The sequence below is a fragment of the Mercenaria mercenaria genome, chromosome 7 (genome assembly GCF_021730395.1).
Source record: "Mercenaria mercenaria strain notata chromosome 7, MADL_Memer_1, whole genome shotgun sequence".
In the NCBI taxonomy this organism is placed as follows: Eukaryota; Metazoa; Mollusca; class Bivalvia; order Venerida; family Veneridae; genus Mercenaria; species Mercenaria mercenaria.
In genome coordinates this window covers 75,037,187-75,054,647 of record NC_069367.1, presented here as the reverse complement: position 1 = coordinate 75,054,647, position 17,461 = coordinate 75,037,187, and the positions used below count along the sequence as shown (strand labels likewise).

The window sequence follows — 17,461 nt, the reverse complement described above, 5'->3', positions numbered from 1 at the left end:
TATTAGATCAGATTTAATCAGTAATAATCAAATGATATAAAATGTTTCCATATAAGTTTGAAAGAAGTTAAAAATAAAATTATTGCCATAAAAAGATGAGGCGTTTTAGTGTAGGAGAGGATAATTTTCAATGCAGATCTCTATAATTGCCGCCATATCGTAACAGAACTGAATCAAATATGACAGGTATGGACAAAATCAATGAATTATTTCCTATATGACAGGTACTATATTATATCATTATGATCAAATAAGTAGAGAGAATCTATATACAGTAATCACCACCATAATATACCAGACTAATTACAGCAAAGCGCCTAGCAGCACAAACGAACGTGCACATTCCACAAGAAATCCAATAACCCATTGATCAAGAAAATTTCTAGGTGAATTTACTTTGTCCTTGCAATACGTGCATGTCAGTGTTCCAAAAACGCCATGGTATTGTAAATATGATTGATGAATAACATTGTGAAGAAAACATTTGATGTGTAAACAATGATGGGCTCAATATGCGTTACTGTGTAAAATTGATATTATCTTTCTTGTGCCTACTGTATCTTCCCCAAAAGTTGCTAAATCGTACTATGTCATGGGCAAATGTACTCAACTGCACAAGACATACTTACACATTACATTGCAACTGAAACAGTTTAAAAACGGAAAACAAACTGCGCATGTCGCATAAATACAAATTGCGAACAAGATGAAAAGGGATTCGAGTTCAAATGACAAAAATGTAACTATGGTTACTTTAATGTGTTGTCATCGCCAGTTGTGCATGGCACTACTTATTACTGGGTAGTTCAACTGGAAGATTGTGTCCACATTGAAACGTTTGGTTCAAGGAAAAACAGTAATTGGGAAATTAAAACCGTTTATCGTCAACAATCCTCTACTTATCATAAATCATAATTGTTAAACGAAGCAATATTACATATAACTAAAACGGTTATGTTTATAACACCATTATGTTTAAAACATCATTTATTTACTGTGAAACAATCCACGAAACTACGATAGCCTTTCTTTCACATACATTACAATCGTTCAGAACCATACAATTTGATAACATTTTGGAAGTTATCAGTTTTCATCATTAAAGTTCGTTAGTTTCCGTTGTGTTTTTTGTGAGGGAACTATTACATGTTCAAGTTTCCGACAATTTGTCATCTACAGTGCTATACCCAGTCCTTGCTTCCGTCGGGAATGTGGAAACTGTATTATTACCAGTAAAACTTTCCGTCGGTTGTGTTGCATCAGTGCCAACAATGTTATTACCATCTTCAGATCCAGATATAGTAGGTCCTTCAGCAACACTTCTTTTACCATTATCGCCTTTCGTCGACTGTGTGGCAACACTGCTATTGCCAGTTTCAGATGTCGTCGGTTTTGTGATATTTGTGCTTTGACCAGTTTCAGCCTCTGTTAATTTTGTAGCACCAGTTTTATAAGCAGTTACCGCTTCCATCGAGTGTGTGGAATCATTTCCAGTACCTGTTCCAGCTTCCATCGAGTGTGTGGAATCATTTCCATTACCTGTTACAGCTGCCGTCGAGTTAGTCCAATCGCCAATTTCAACTTCCGATAATTTGTTGGGAACAGTGATTCTACACTCGGCAGCTTCCGTCAATTTAGTAGTAACATTGTTTTTGCCACTTTCCGGTTCAATCAATTTCAAGCCAACAGCACAAATAACTTTTTCAGCTTCTGCCGACATTGTTGCAACAGTGCTATTTCCAGGTTCGTCTTTCATAGATTTAGTTGCAAAATGTGTATCAATGTTATCGTCGTCCCCCGATTTTACGGCAACAGTGCTATTATCTGTTTTCGCTTCCGTGGAGTTAGTATCAACAGTGCTATTGCATTTTGCAGAGTGTGACATTAACTTTGGTAACCATAAGATGGAGGTGATAATACAAACTCCTGTGGTAGTTATTGTCAGCCGGAAAACAGTGACGAAAAAGAAGGACTCAGCCAATAACAAAAGAAATATAGCAATGAACTGCCCTACCATGGCATGAAGTAAAGATTGCACGACAGTGTTTAGTATTCTATTGAAACTATCCTGCATGTTCTGACTTGATCCGTTAGGGACTGAAATACCGGACTGTACCAGTACTTCAACACAGTAGCATCCACTGATTGTGTAAAACAACATCGATACCTGACACAAGTAGATGCTAAAATAGGATGATAAACCAGCGATACATGTAACCATTGAAACATAACAGAAAGGTGTGGCTAATGCCTGACAAATACTTCTACTGAATAATATAGAAAGGAGAAACAGCAAACTACATTGCACTGCGAGAAATACTATCATTTCCAAGAGAGGTCGCATGTAACCATCAGTAAACAGAAAATCAGGTGAGTAAACAATGACAAATTTGTCCTTTGGAAATACTGATTTTAGGCCAAGGTTTTTATGTTTGTCTTGTAATATGCGATTAAATTGGAATGATATTTCATTTAGCTCTGTTTGCACTTTTGCTATTGAACTAGTCGAAGAAATATTTCCTACTTTAATATAAATCCTCGATGCAACAATTTTGTTTTTCAGGTCGTCGAATACTATGTCATCAGCAGTGAACGGATATTTTTGAATCAATTGGCTTCTAACTGATCTTACTAAAACTGCCTCTGAGTTAAACGGTTCTGTATCATTTTTATTTACAAAAGCCTGCCAACATAACAGAGATTTTGTCTTTAAACTAGACGTTGATGTTATGGTATTAACCAGATCTGACACTAACGCCCTGTCGTTTGTGTAACCAAAAGGGTGAGCAATAGCAATTTGTACTGTTGATTCTTTTTCGAAACTACCTTCTGTCATTTCATTCCAGTCATAAAAATAGGACCCTGGAAGTACTTCATTTGCTTGTATAACATCACAATAAAAATTATTCATCAAACCCAAAATAGCAAAAGCGATGACGGCTATACAGGAAACAACTGCAATAAATTGCATAGAAGCAGTCGACATCAAATGGAACAACCCTTTCCCGGAGTTAGTCTGCAGTTTACTTTCAGTATCAGATCTTCGTATGGGCTTGCTACCGGTGCAACAACAAAGAAAGCAGCAGTTTCCTGTCAGATCACGTGATTTTAATTTGGTGCATATACAGTAATGCCTTCCTGCGTCTATTCGTCGCTCGTGGATGGCGAGGCATGCCGTGTAGAACACAATGTGGTTCAGATAGTTAAACAGTAATGTTGTAACTGAAAATGAAAAAACGTTGATTCTAAAAGTTCTGTCTAGGCACCTTTTTAACGTGTTTATCATGAAAAGCCGCTATATAATTCTGGTATAATATATGAAAACCTCAGACTTTGAAGCTTGTTTTTACTGATAAATTTATACTGATAAATTTACGAAGTATTAGACAAAAAGAAGTATATTAAGCAAGAAAAGATTATAGTTATTCATATTTCCATAAAGTTCGTTTGCCGTTTTCTGTACGTATAGACTATTGCTTAATGAGTCTAAAACTACACACTTTTGATGAAATAACACACAAGCAATTTCAGCACAATAACTAAAATATTCTCTTTTGAAGATCTATTATTTCAGCTGAAGCAAGAAATGGAAAACTTATTGACATTGCTGGGCGCTTTATAATAAAGCAAACGCTCTACCAAATGCAGGACTCCTAAATATACCACAATGGTTATTTTTTATATTCATATTTGAAACCATCTTTGATTAAAATACATTTTAACATTTCTTTTTCAATTCTTGAAATGTTCTAGATAATGTTCTTACCTATATACATGCTGACTTGTTTAATGACATAGAAACTTGACATTAATCCTACAGCGAAAGGAAGTATATGGCATATCACTGACGTCGTGACTGGTATAATTGACTTCTGGATGGCGTACTTGACACGGTCTTTACCGTCAGCTATACCGTATGTGTCTGACAAATGTGATAACGTTAGCATCACGTTAATAATCTGATGACCTGAAAAAGAAGATATATTCTAAAGTGACACATGTTTTAATTACAAATGTGGCAATGTTATTACTTGTGAAATGGTGGATAAACTGTAGCAAAAAAATATTGAAATAAGAAAACATAGATATACGTTTAAATCTTAGTTGTAAAGTTATTTTTGCATTTACACATTATATAACTACATATACTGAATATCAAATTCTTTGCTTGTAAAACAATTGTTGTTATGTCGTAGAAAATATCTTTAAAACAAACTACATGACAATATCTATTGTGTGTTTTATTGTTCAGTCTTATCGACGCAATGTAGGAAATATGGAGACTTCTAAAGTTCAAAGAATAATGGAAGTGTCCCCACTTGCCACCTACACCCCCCCCCCCCCCCCCCCCCCCACTACCACCACCCCACCGAAAAAATCCCAGGCGATAGCAGGCACTTGAGTAGAGCCGTTGATCTTACACAAGAAATACAAGCTAGGAAGCTTCCCCTTTTGAAGGAACCACTCGACCATTTAAACACTCTGGGAAAATAGTTAAAGACAATAAGTATGATGCACGTACATACAACGAAGAACGGAATTATTCCAACGATGTCAGTATACATCACATTGCTGGCTGCAAGTACGCCCCAGGCACCCAAAATACTGACTGGTGTCACTATGATCCCCATTCTGCCGATATTGGCTCTATTTGTAAGGCTGTTTCCGCCCGACAAAACGAAACCAATGTAAATAAAATACACCGTAAATGATAGCGAGAAGTAGCGAATATCTTTCTTAGAATCTTTGCTAAGTTCCTCGAAAAAAGATTTGGTGTGAGAAAAAACGACTCTAAAATCGTTATGTGTAAGAGTTTTAGTAAAACTTTGCATTTCTGTTATGAAGCGATCCATCCATAGTTTAGACTTAACATCTCGCCTTAGATAGAACCTAAATCTGAGATCTCTTGCTGCAATGAATGTTTTATTTTCGTTTGTATCTTTAGCAAAAGTCTCCGTAACCAAATTAAATTTCTTGTCCACAGCGAAAGTTTCCGTAATCAAGTTGAATTTCTTGTCCATGGGCATTTGCAAATACCTTGCATCAGCAGATTTGTTCCTTTCTAAAATGCCTTCTCCATCAATAACGCACTTGCCATTCATACGCGCGCAAACGTCCTGATAAGTAACACGGTTATTGTTTGCAGACGAGGCATTTACTGAAATACGTTTGACATGATCTAGAATGAAATTTATTTCATCATAAAGAGAACTGTTTATTAATGTTCTTATATCTTTTCTCACTATTATCAAATCTGCATAAATGTGCGGTCGAATGCTCCGATGTGAATAGAAATCGTCGTCAATTTGGTCGCCGAATACATTCAACAAAATCTCCATTCTGTCTTGAGTTTGCGTATTGCTTGGTAGATAAATATTCTCATTGTTACAAGTAAGAGAATTTAACAATCCAAGTCCAAGTAATGCATTGCAAAGAAAAATCGCGACACAAACTTTCCAGGCGTGGCAAGCAATGTAATAAGCAAACGTTCCGAATGAACTTTCAATCGTATCCCGAAAATGCATCTTTATTGTGTTCTATAAGAATTGACAAATGTTCTCCTAAACTAGTTGAAGAGATGACCAGTAAAACAACAACTTTTTGTCCAATTCATAAGCAACATTACCACGTGACTTTCTCACGTTTCTGAAATAAACAACAAATTACAATTGATGTTCATGAAAACAGTCGTACAGTTTTAGTTTCAGTTTTTTGATCTCTTGCGTGTTAAAACAGTATTTGTTTATAATGTTGGCGTAACTTTAAGTCCAACCCATTTGCTGTTCTTTTCATTTCAATATATGATTATTTATTATGTATTTTATGTATATAGATAAATCTATGTACAAATGAAAATTATATGCAATAAAATACGATTAAACTAAAACTAAAACAGTATTTAATTCATTATGCTGCGATATTTACTTCAGCTTTTGTGCGTTACAATGTTATTATTTGGAAACAAGTAAGAACTATTGATATCAGTTACAGATTTACATGTTTAAATGCACTTTATTGTTAATTTTTATATATTATATTATTCAAATAACGAACCTTACAGTGTTCCTTGAACATTAATAAAGATGTTTACTTCAAACATAAGAGGTATAAGTATGTCTTACAAACAAGGATGTGACAACCGTATGTACACTTTTCCTTCTTCCGACAAACACGCTGAGTACGTTATATAAGAGTATAATTGAGGAATTGAGGAAAATGCTTTATCAAGAATGGAGGAACTTCCTACAAGACGCACAGTAGTCGTGTCAGTCTTTGTTGAGGTCGAAAACTTAGAATAGAAAAACATCCGACGAAGTGATACCATTCGTAATAAAAATAGTCATAACAAAACATCTTAGTATGCGAGTGTTTGACCGAAAACGGTGGTAACTCAAATATTACAATAAAGTTGAAAATTGCAATGAAAGTCCAAAATTGTGGGCGCATTACTAGTATTTAGAAGTTAGCACCCTATTGCAGGTGCGATTACAGAATAATAGACCGAAAATACAAAAACGAAATATACTTGCCCCGTGTGCTAAGACATGGAAACGAAACAATGGAAATTAATCTATATAAAGTTTTTGTTCCTATTTGTTCCTATTTCGCGGAAAAAAGTGTTATAAAATGAATTAAAATATCAAGATTGCTACCTTAAAAAAACAAAAAACAACAGTTTCCCGCCATTTACAAAATTAGCATAATAACCAGGTATATTTTTATACTCGGATTTTCCGCCATGACCTTTTTAAACAAGAAACTACCACACACTTTGTGTTATCTTTACAAACTAATAGAAGAGATAAACATGACCCAGAGGGTATCAAGGTACTTTTTGTTATGATTTGAACAAGTAAGACAATGTTTTATGCATCTGCAAACGTGTTAGATGCCTTGAAGGATACGTTTGCAACAGTTTGTGGCATACATAACGGTATATTTAAAGTATATATTTGCATTAGGTCTTGATTAATATAAAGTTTGTTTTATTGTTTATCTTAGCAACAGTGTGCAACAACCGTGAAGACAAATGCAAGGTTATTCATTATGATTTTCAGAAAATTACAGTCGGTATGTTAACTGAAATTGAAAGTAGGAATTTAAACCGCATTGTTGATCCATATATTAATATTAAATGTAAAACAGGTAAGATTCTTTATTAACACACGATTAACGACCTTTTGTTTACTTTTGATGTAACGCGGTATAGTTAGCGTTGGGGTTTAAAATAGGCCAATTTATTGTTTTTTATGATGGATGTTTTAAACAACAATTTACGTTTCGTTTTAGTATATTTTGTTTCGTTCAGTCACAACTATTATAACAAGAAAATATGATTTACAGAAGTAGTAAATATGTAAATATATAAATTGCAAATATTATGCAATTTACTGAAAATTCGTTATCTCTTTTTTTTTGTATTTTCAGAAAGCGATAAACTGAAAGTGGATCTTAAATAGTGTCGAGTAGTATGTTATGAAATAAGAAATATTTTTACTGAAAAGTTTTTGTTCAGACATGGGTTATTACAGAACAGCAGGTATTCAGTGCAATGATAGTTAAGTGTATTTTTATATAAACAATAAGAGCAACAAAGAAAAACATATCAGTTTTCAGTAAAACACGCAATGAGTGGGTCCACTATGTCATCAAAACCATTGATAATAAAGAACGGTAGTCATCACACTTGCAACAGTGATGTTGGATCATGTGAGATTAAAATACAAGAAAGCGATAAGAAAGATGATGGCTTCCAGCCACAGGACCAGATACCTTGTCAGTATATGGACAAACCTGAACTAATTCAAAGTTTCAGGAGCTTGAAAAAATTATTTCTGCTTTTGGCAACTTTAAATATGTTACTTATCATTGCCTGTTTTGTCTTAGTCATTCATAAGGAATCAGAATGTACAAGAAAATCAGCAGATTCTGTGAAGATGGTTGAAGACGTGAAGACGATCGTTCAAGAAAATCTTTTATCAAGTAATTCTCTGAATATCGTACGGAAACATATTTTCTGTGCATCATGTGACGCTGTACGAGATGTTATGCCGCACTTTTTCGAGTCCGTTGACAACAACAGATGCTGTATTGAAAATATATCAACCTTACTTCGACTTCTGAAATATATTCTTTTAAAGGTAAATCAGGCTGTAGTATAATTATTCCATACTCATTATCCCATAAATAGCTTTAAAATAATTAATCTACTTTTCGGAAACAAATAAACAGAGAATACCAGATTATGACGTGCCGTACCAGTTAGGTAACTGTGTTTAAAAATAATTATGTCGTAGATCTCTTTATTTCTGACGTATTATTGTCTTAGATACAGTGCTATCTATTCTGATATATTTTATTACTTACTTGTAGTTAGGAAAGAACTATTTTTTTATTTGCAGAACTTGAATGAATACAATTCGGAAGTAAGAAATTTAAAGTCAAGTAAGTTCTATTGTTTTATTTTATGTTCTAAACCAAAATTTGATGAAATTATTGTTTTCTGTAGAGTTGTTTTCCTATGTCTGATCAACCGTTTAAGAAGAAATGTTGAATGATTTCTTATCTCAAGAATGCAAAAGTTTTTTTCCTTCAGTCTCTGTATAATCGGATTTCCAATATTACTATTTTTATATCCAGCAATCTATTTTTATTTGAACCAATCAGACGAATTGTTTCAACAAGCGTTTGGCTAAAAAGGACTGGACTCAGATTTTGGCTAACAATTTTCTTTAGAATAAATGTTTCATTATATTATGAACATAAGAACATGATATTTTGTCTAAACTATCCTTAAAAAATGTGAGCTCAAAACAAAATCAAGCCCGAGTCGGGAATCGAACCCGGACCGCCGCGGAAATAAATATTTTCCTGCCTTCTTGACCAATACACCACACAGCGGAACACGTACTTATCGATGGTTAAATATAAAACTTTATAACTGAGGCAGATTACCTTCGGTGTCTCTTACGTTTGTTTTTTCAATTTTAAAGGGGAAAAAAGAGAAAAACAACCTCTATAAGCTTTCTTAATAGAATTATAAACCCGTATATCGAAAACTGGAATCCCAGGTTAATTAGTTTCCGATTTTTTAAAACTTCTACTTTCACTTTCAAAATGTTGAAAGCAAGACATGAGTCTCAATAGCAAGTAAACGAGGGGTACTGGCTCGGATGAACATCGTGCGTAGTTTATGAAACTCAAATACGACTTTCCTTGAATAAAGCAAGTATCTAGTACCTTAGATTTGAAGCCGTTGGTCTCATCTTTTTTTGTAAATACACTTCAAGTGGTTATTTTCATCATGTTTACTCAAAAACGCCCTACTTTCGATTTTGTTAATGCACGGGATCCCTCTCAGTCAGCGCAATTTTGCCTCACAGGATCCCTCTTAACTCTCAGCATCCAGCACGAGAACCCTCTCAGACACAATTAATTTTCTATCGGCACCGGCTCTTCAGTGTTAGAATTATGAGATGGTATTCGTATAAATATTGGTGGGGAAATATGTACGAGTTCTGCGCGACTTTAGGAGCGCAATATTCTTCCGCTAACGGACGAGTGCATATTTACCGATGTAAAGATAGTAACCTTTTTGTACATACGCATGTACACGCATAAAAATGATGTAACTGTTATAAATTTGTTAAATAACCTAAATAAGAACTAAATAAAAGAATTAATTAAATTACGCCACGCACCCGATATGAAAGTCAGTGTATGGAAAAATATTGACATTTCCGGTACCATTGTAACTCACCGGAGAATATAAACGAGTATGTAATAATACAGACTTGTGTGCCCGGGTGGACGGGGGTTTGTTATGGTACAGATGTGTCACTGAAATGCCCCCTTTTCAGACCTTGCTATGCATGAATAGCCCCTCTTTGTGTCAAATCACATTATACAAATTCTAGTTTAAAAGTAATTTGAGTATCACTAAGGTATAGGTAAATTTGATAATAATATTTAAATACATTGTATGCATATTATGTGAAATTGCTAATTTATTTTCAATTAAAAAGCATATTAAGGGAAGTAAAAATACTATGATTTATTTCCCTTAGAAAAAAATTGTTGTTTTCAATAAGAATACCATCTAATAATTCTAACATTGAAGTTGAGGGTGCAGGATCCGATAGAAAACTTTGTCAAAGAGGGTTCCAGTTCCGGGTGCAGAGAGTCAAGAGGGGTCCTGTGAGGCAAAATTGCACCGACTGAGAGGGATCCCGTGTATTAACGAAATCGAGAGTATGGCGTTTTTTAAGGAAACATGGTCAAAATAGCCACATAAAGTGTATTTACAAATAGGATCGGATCAACGAATTCACATCTAAGGTACTAGATATTTGCTATATTCAAGGAAAGTTGTATTTAAGTTTCATAAACACCGCAAGTTGTTCATCCGAGCCAGTACACTCCGTCTACATTCCATCTTCGTTTGGACTTGTGTCAAATGATAAAACAAATGTAACGATAACAAGAGGGCCAAGATGGCCCTAGGTCGCTCAGCTGAGTACACTATAACAGTGTAAACATGTTTGAACTAGTGACCCAGTTTTTGAATCCACATGACCCAGTTTCAAATTCGTCCAAGTTCTTTTGTTTTGTTTTGAATTTAATGCCGTTTTTCAACAGTAATTCAGTTATGTAACGGCTGGCAGTTAACCAAACCAATGTTCTAGGATTCTGTACCAGTACAAACCTGTTCTCCGCATGTAACTGCCAACTTTCCTACATGAATCAGAGGTGAAGGACGAATGATTTCACACACAATCTTTTATCAAATCGTCACGGAGAACATACGCCTCGCCCGGGGCTCGAACTCACGATTCCGAGATCCGTAGATCTGCGCTTTCCCTATTGAACTAAGCGAGCGGGTTCGTCCGAGTTTTCGATGAGATTAACATTCTAACCAAGTTTCATGAAGACTGGAGTAAAAATATGGACTTTAGAATTATTTGATTTAGCCTTGTGATCTAGTTTTTGAACCAAACTGACCCAATTTTTAATCCGTATGAGATTTCATGGAGACAAATGTTCTGACAAATTTTCGTTAAGATTGGATCAAAGCTGTGGCCTCTTGAGTGTAAATAAGCTTTTTCTTTGATTTGACCTAGTGACATAGTTTTTCACCCAACATGACCCAGATTAAAACTCGTCAAAGATTTCATAGAGACCTACATTCTAACAAAGATTCGTGAATATTGAAGCCACAAAGTGGCGTCTAAAGTGTAAACAATCTTTTCCTTTGATTTGACCTAGTTACCTAGTTTTAGACCCAACGTAACCCAGATTCGAAATCCTTCAAGACTTCGTGATAACAAACATTCTGACCAAGTTTTATAAAGACTGAATCAAAAATGTGGCCCCTAGAGTGTAAACAAGCTTTTTCTTTTATTTGACTTGGTGACCTAGTTTTTGAACTCACGTGACCCAGATAAAACATCCGAGATTTAATAGATATAAACATTCTTTCCAAGATCCATGCATATCAGATGAAAAATGCAGCCCCTACTGCACACACCAAGTTTTTATTTTATTTGATAGAATGACCTACTTTTTGACCCCTGATGACCTATATTCAAACTTGACCTAGACTTGATCAATACAAATAATCTGTTCAAATTCCACGAATATCCCGTTAAAAATGCAGCCCCTATTGCATTCACAAGTTTTCTTGTTAAATTTGACCTGGTGACCAAGTTTTTGACCCCAGATTTCCCATATTCAAACCTGACCTAGATTACATCAAGAAGATCATTCTGATCGAATTTAACTTATATCTTGTGACAAAAGCAGCCCCTGTTGCGCACACATAGAGTTTTCCTTTGATTCGACCAATAGACCTAGTTTTTGACTCCAGATGATCCATATTCAACCTTGACCTAGATGTCATCGAGAAATACATTCTGATTACATTTCATGAAGATGCAGCGAAAAATGTAGCCCCTGTTGCATACACAAAGTTTTTCTTTGAGTTGACCGGGTGACCGACTTTTTTTTACCCCAGATGACCCATATTCAAACCTGGCCTAAATTGCACCAAGAATTTAACATATATCTAGTGAAAAAAGCAGCCCCTATTGCGCACACATAAAGTTTTCCTTTGATTCAACCAATAGACCTAGTTTTTGATTCCAGATATTCCAAATTCACTCTTGACCTAGATTTCATCAAGATAAACATTCTGATTACCCTGTTGCACACACATAGAGTTTTCCTTTGATTCGACCAATAGACCTAGTTTTTGACTCCAGATGATCCATATTCAACCTTGACCTAGATGTCATCGAGAAATACATTCTGATTACATTTCATGAAGATCCAGCGAAAAATGCAGCCCCTATTGCATGCACAATGTTTTTCTTTGATTTGACAGTGTGACCTAGTTTTTGACCCCAGTTGACCCATAGTCTAACTAAACCTAGATTTCATCAAGACAAACATTCTGATTAAATATCATAAAGATCCAGTGTAAAATGCTGCCCCTGTTGCAAACACAATGTTTTTCTTTGATTTGACCGGGTGACCTAGTTTTTGATCCCAGATGACCCATATTCAGATTTGACCTAGATTTGACCAAGATAAACATTCTGATCACATTTCCTGAAGATCAAGTATAAAATGCAGCCCCTATTGCATACACAAGGTTTTTCTTTGATTTTTTTATGGGATGACCTACTTTTTGAACCCAGATGACCCATATTCAAATGAAACCTAAATTTTATCAAGACGAACATTCTGATCAGATTTCATGGAGATCAAGCGTTAAAGGCAGCCCCTGTTGGATACACAAGGTTTTTCTTTGATCTTGTTTATCGGATGACCTAGTTTTTGACCCCACATTACCCATATTCGAACTTGGCTTAGAAGTAATCAAGACAAACATTCTGACTAATTCTCATAAATTTCAAACTATAAATGTGGTCTCTAGAGTGGTTACAAGATTTTCCTTTGATCAGGCCTAGTGTCCTAGTTTTTGACCCCACATGACCCAGATTCAAACTTGGCCTAAAGATTATCAAGATAAATATTCTGACCAAGTTTCAAACAGATAGGGTCATAAATGTGGCCTCCAGATTGTTAACAAGCTTTTCCTTTGATTTGACCGGGTGAACTAGTTTTTGAGCCAACATGACCCAGATTCGAATTTGACCTAGAGGTCATCAAGACAAACAATCTGACCAATTCTCAACAGTTTCAAACTTAAATTGTGGACTCTAGAGTGTTAACAAGATAACTTTGAAATATAGCAATATCTGTAAAATCAAGGGCAAGAAACTCTAGTCCTAATGGTCAGATTTCACTTCACTCATAATCGAACTCATCTGAGATCTTATGCTCATACACATTCTGATTTTGTTCAAAATTGAACTCATCCAAGATCTAATGGCAATAAATACATATACTTCGTAAATATGTTTTGGATTGTGAAGAAATGAAGGTGTTAGAGTGTAAACAACGTAAAATATAGTATTTTTTGTAAATCAAGGGGAACATAACTCTACTCCTACCCATAATTGAACTCATCCAAGATCTTGGGGTCCTATACATTCTATGTAAATATGATAAGGACTGGTGAAGAAATGAAGATGCTAGAATATAAACAAAGTGAAATATAGCAAATTTTGTCAATCAAGGGCACGTAACTCTGGACATGCTAATCCGATCTAGCCCATAATCGAACTCGTCTGAGGTCTTGTGACCAAAAACACTGTGACCAAGTTTGATTAAAATTGCTTCAAAATTGTGGTTGCTAGAGTGTAAACAAACTAAATGTGAACGGACGGACGACGGACATTCATCGATCCTAATAACTCACCATAAGCCTTCGGCTCAGGCGAGCTAAAAAGCAATGGTATATAGCTACGTCATCCCGTGGTTCATGTTTTTTTGCACATACCTGTGATCAGAACGAAAATTCCGATTTTCCAAGCTCCCTGTCGTTAGAGCTCATTGTTTACCACAAAAGAAGGTCCTGGGCCCTGGGCGCGAACAGAGAGGGATCCGTTTTCTCATTTACCACAGAGAGGGATCCAATATGCATACACACCCTGAATAGCCTGTCTTCAGATTCAATGCGTAGCGTTAATTGGAGATGATTTTAATCAGATTGTCATTACAATCAACTTTTTTGAAAGACATAAAAGACTTCTCAATAGATATATATTAACATAACATTCAAGATGATAAGAATACGTGAATAGCTTAATTTATTTCAGGTATTGAAGATTTGAAAGAAGACACTAACATTTTAGAGAATGCTTTGTTCAGCTCAAACAAAACAAATGTGACAGAGGGAACAGATTATGACATTCGGAGAGAAACTGTTATGTGGTCTACAATACAGAAAAACAACCAGCTTATAAACACTGTGCTGAATCATAGGCGCTCGGCACTGCATTTGTCAGGAACAGGTACTACATGGCCAAATTTGATACGTGTTTTTTTCCGTTAGGAGGAGTTCAAAATTACAGAAGATCAGCCTCCTTTTAAGCAATCATTGTACAATTTACAATCTACGACTGTTGGTTTCATTCAGATGTTTTCGGAAATATCAAACCGGTTACACACATTGTACCACACTGTACCCGTTTACTTTAAAATACATTAAGAAGAGAACTTCTCTTAAATAGAAAGCAAAAGACGTAGCCAACAATAATTGGTACGGTTCATCGTGCATTATACACGTTTGAACTAAATATGGTTTAAGTAAATGCTAAAAACTATTCTAATTTACTGTTTCCAAACAGTTTTATTTCCAATTTCCGACATCTAAATGTATCGTCTTTTAGCTGGTGAAACTAGTATCCATTGGTCAGAAGAGGTGCAATCAGGCGACTTGTCGTACGACGACGGTGGCATTCATGTGAGAAGTGGAGGGAAATATTTCATCTACAGCAGCATTCATTTCTCAAAAAAAGTTTGCGACGGAACAGAGTATGTTTTGTGTTTTCATATTATACGAAGCGTGTTGATCAAAAACGAATAAAAATGACATTTTAAAATAAATCTAATTTGACTTCACTATACATTTCAAAGATCAACGGACTCTACATATATACATCAAACAACCTATTATTTGTCGCCATGAAGACATGAAATATTGGAAACGCATCTACCGTAGACACTTTGTAAGAATATATTCAGCTTGATCCTGACATAATTATTTACTGATCTTTAATTTGTTGACTACTATATAATGCTAACCTTATGGCATTGTTGTTAAAGCTTTTTTTATGTATCTTCAGAAACTTCGGGTACAGTATCGATCAAGAATACAGTCCAGGAGAATTTATACCAATTGCTCGAGTTGAAAAGCACTGTGCAACTAGCCGAAGTATAGATACAGGTTTACTCGCGCAAAGTGTTTTACAAGTTGACCTTGGACAGCATGGAACACTAAGAATACAGTACGATAGAAACAATCAGGAGTTTATAGCAAAAGAGAATAAGCTGCACACCATTATCGTTTTTGAAATTTGATATGACAGAAAAATATTGTATATACTTGAGAGATTGGAATTCAAGTGGAAACATTGTTTTCTTGTTTCATGTATAACTAATGCATGTAATTACAAAAAAATATGTAATTTGTTTTATGTATAACTAATACGTGTATTTACAAAAGAGTATATAATTGTTTGATTTTTGTGTTTATGCACCATTTGTAATGCGAATGTATATCAAAATTACATATATTTCTATACAGGTATAAAAAAACGTGTTGTATCATTGTTTCATTACTGATTGTACATCACAGTAATCAGTTCATATTCTCTATTTAAAACAAAATACTGTTTACTGCTTTTCGGACTAAAGAGTCGCTGTGTATACGTCTTAGCAAAAGTAAAATAATATATCTACTTATCAATACCTGAATTCAACATTTTATCGTTAGCAGATTACAATGAAAACTCTCTGAAAAAGCTTATATTCCTTACACCAAGCAATGGGAAAGCAACGCTAATGCAAAGAAGATTCGCTTCAACACAGGTAAATACAATAAGTTGAATGAACTTGTGTTGGAATGGTTCTGCATGGTCCGTTCAAAGAACATCCCAATGTCTGGTCCGTTGATTCAGGAGAAAGCATCGGAGTACGAGAAGGAACTTCAACTGTCCGAATTCAAGGCTTCAAATGGCTGGCTTCACAGTTGGAAAAATTCTTACAATGTGAAAGGATATAAAGTGTGTGGTGAAAGTGGTGGTGTAAACAGTGAAAGTGTCAACGATTATAAGAAATGAATTCCGGAAATAATAAGTGGTTACGACAAATACGATATCTTTAATTGGGATGAAACAGGACTCTACTACAGAGCTTTACCGGATAAAATACTATCTGTAGGACTGTAAGGGTCAGAGTGGCACGAAAGTGGCAAAAGATAGAGTGTCATGTTTGCCCACAGTGCATCTGGAGAGAAATTGAAACCGCTAATGATGACGTGCCCTTGGCAACACTGGTTGCTAGGTTTTCTGTGTCGATGGAGGATATTCATTATATTGACGATGGAGCAGAGACTGCGGAATCTGGATCAGAGGACTGGGAGAAAAACTTATAAATCCTCACACGCTACAGATGATTCTGTTATTGACGGTGACACAGATGACGTTTGTATTCCTGATACGCCAATGCCTGGAGCTGAAATGACTTATTCAGACGTGTTAATCATGGCAATTAAACTGAAAAACTTTGCTCAGGAAAATGACTCTAGTTTGCTGGAACTTGCGGAAGATCTCAAGTTAAGAACTGAATCAATGAAATGCTGACAAGCACAAACAAAACTAGATTCATTTCTTTTGTGTGAAAAGTAGAGATCTTTACAGTGGCATTAATTACATGACATATGAAAAGAAATAGATGTATTCTATGAAAGCTCTTGATAATGTGCTTTATAAGTTATCATGATATTTGAATGAAATCTTTTTCGTATTACAGTACTACATGTATAATACATGCACTATTTTCGATTCCACATATACATTATATACTAAATGTATTTACTGCTTTATGCATAAATAGTTTTGCTTTTTATATAATGTTTGAAAGCATTTTTGTTTGTAAATATTAAAAATGATAACATAATTTGCAAAATGTCTTCTTCAATTATTCTGGTAACATGGTAATATTAATCAGGTATTAACATTGGGTTCATATTCACTGGATCGCCCTGGTACAAAACCTTTGTAATCTGAACACTTCTGTAATCCGAACAATTCTTCTGGTCCGAACAGGTTCGGATTAGACAGGTTCCACAATCGAGTGGCGCTATATTTATCTTTCAAGTATTTTTGCACAACTACCAACGAATGTCTCCTTTGTGCCTCATATATTTTAATTTCACATTTATATGAAAAAGAGAAAACTGAATATCCTATAACACTGCACATGTCTTTTGCTCACCACTCTTTAATTGATTCAATAAATATTTCTCCTCTGGAAATCAAGTACTCTGTGG

At 35.0% G+C, this 17,461-nt stretch overlaps 2 protein-coding genes across 4 annotated transcripts; one reads left to right on the top strand and one right to left on the bottom strand.

Annotated features, from left to right (window-relative positions):
- LOC123553905 (patched domain-containing protein 3-like) lies at nt 1-6,135 on the bottom strand. The gene is made up of 4 exons (XM_045343642.2): nt 6,055-6,135; nt 4,523-5,646; nt 3,767-3,967; nt 1-3,222 (listed from the first exon to the last, which is right to left on the bottom strand). Exons 2-4 carry the CDS (start codon nt 5,523-5,525, stop codon nt 1,151-1,153), a joined length of 3,276 nt encoding a protein of 1,091 aa, XP_045199577.2. The 5' UTR covers nt 5,526-5,646; nt 6,055-6,135; the 3' UTR covers nt 1-1,150.
- A 661-nt stretch (nt 6,136-6,796) lies between these two features.
- On the top strand, nt 6,797-17,088 carry LOC123553906 (uncharacterized). 3 transcript variants are annotated; one of them, XM_045343646.2, is made up of 6 exons: nt 6,797-6,934; nt 7,429-8,141; nt 8,403-8,445; nt 14,226-14,420; nt 14,799-14,943; nt 15,255-17,088. In XM_045343646.2, the coding sequence occupies exons 2-6, from the start codon at nt 7,629-7,631 to the stop codon at nt 15,487-15,489; spliced, it is 1,131 nt and encodes a 376-aa protein (XP_045199581.1). In that variant the 5' UTR covers nt 6,797-6,934; nt 7,429-7,628; the 3' UTR covers nt 15,490-17,088. The 3 variants fall into 3 exon arrangements, with proteins under 3 accessions (XP_045199581.1, XP_045199582.1, XP_045199579.1); XM_045343647.2 differs by having other exon boundaries at nt 6,805-6,828; XM_045343644.2 differs by lacking the exon at nt 6,797-6,934 and adding an exon at nt 6,995-7,146.
- Nucleotides 17,089-17,461: the final 373 nt, after the last annotated feature.

Bases quoted from the DNA above. Each gene is read 5' to 3' on its own strand.
- LOC123553905 (XM_045343642.2), bottom strand. From the start codon at position 5,525: ATGCATTTTCGGGATACGATTGAAAGTTCATTCGGAACGTTTGCTTAT. The intron at 3,968-4,522 runs GTACGTGCATCA...CTTCTTTTTCAG, and splicing joins AATTCCGTTCTTCGTTGTAT to GTCATCAGATTATTAACGTG. The intron at 3,223-3,766 runs GTAAGAACATTA...TTTCATTTTCAG, and splicing joins ACAAGTCAGCATGTATATAG to TTACAACATTACTGTTTAAC.
- LOC123553906 (XM_045343646.2), top strand. From the start codon at position 7,629: ATGAGTGGGTCCACTATGTCATCAAAACCATTGATAATAAAGAACGGT. The intron at 8,142-8,402 runs GTAAATCAGGCT...TTTTATTTGCAG, and splicing joins TGAAATATATTCTTTTAAAG to AACTTGAATGAATACAATTC. The intron at 14,421-14,798 runs GTACTACATGGC...ATCGTCTTTTAG, and splicing joins ACTGCATTTGTCAGGAACAG to CTGGTGAAACTAGTATCCAT.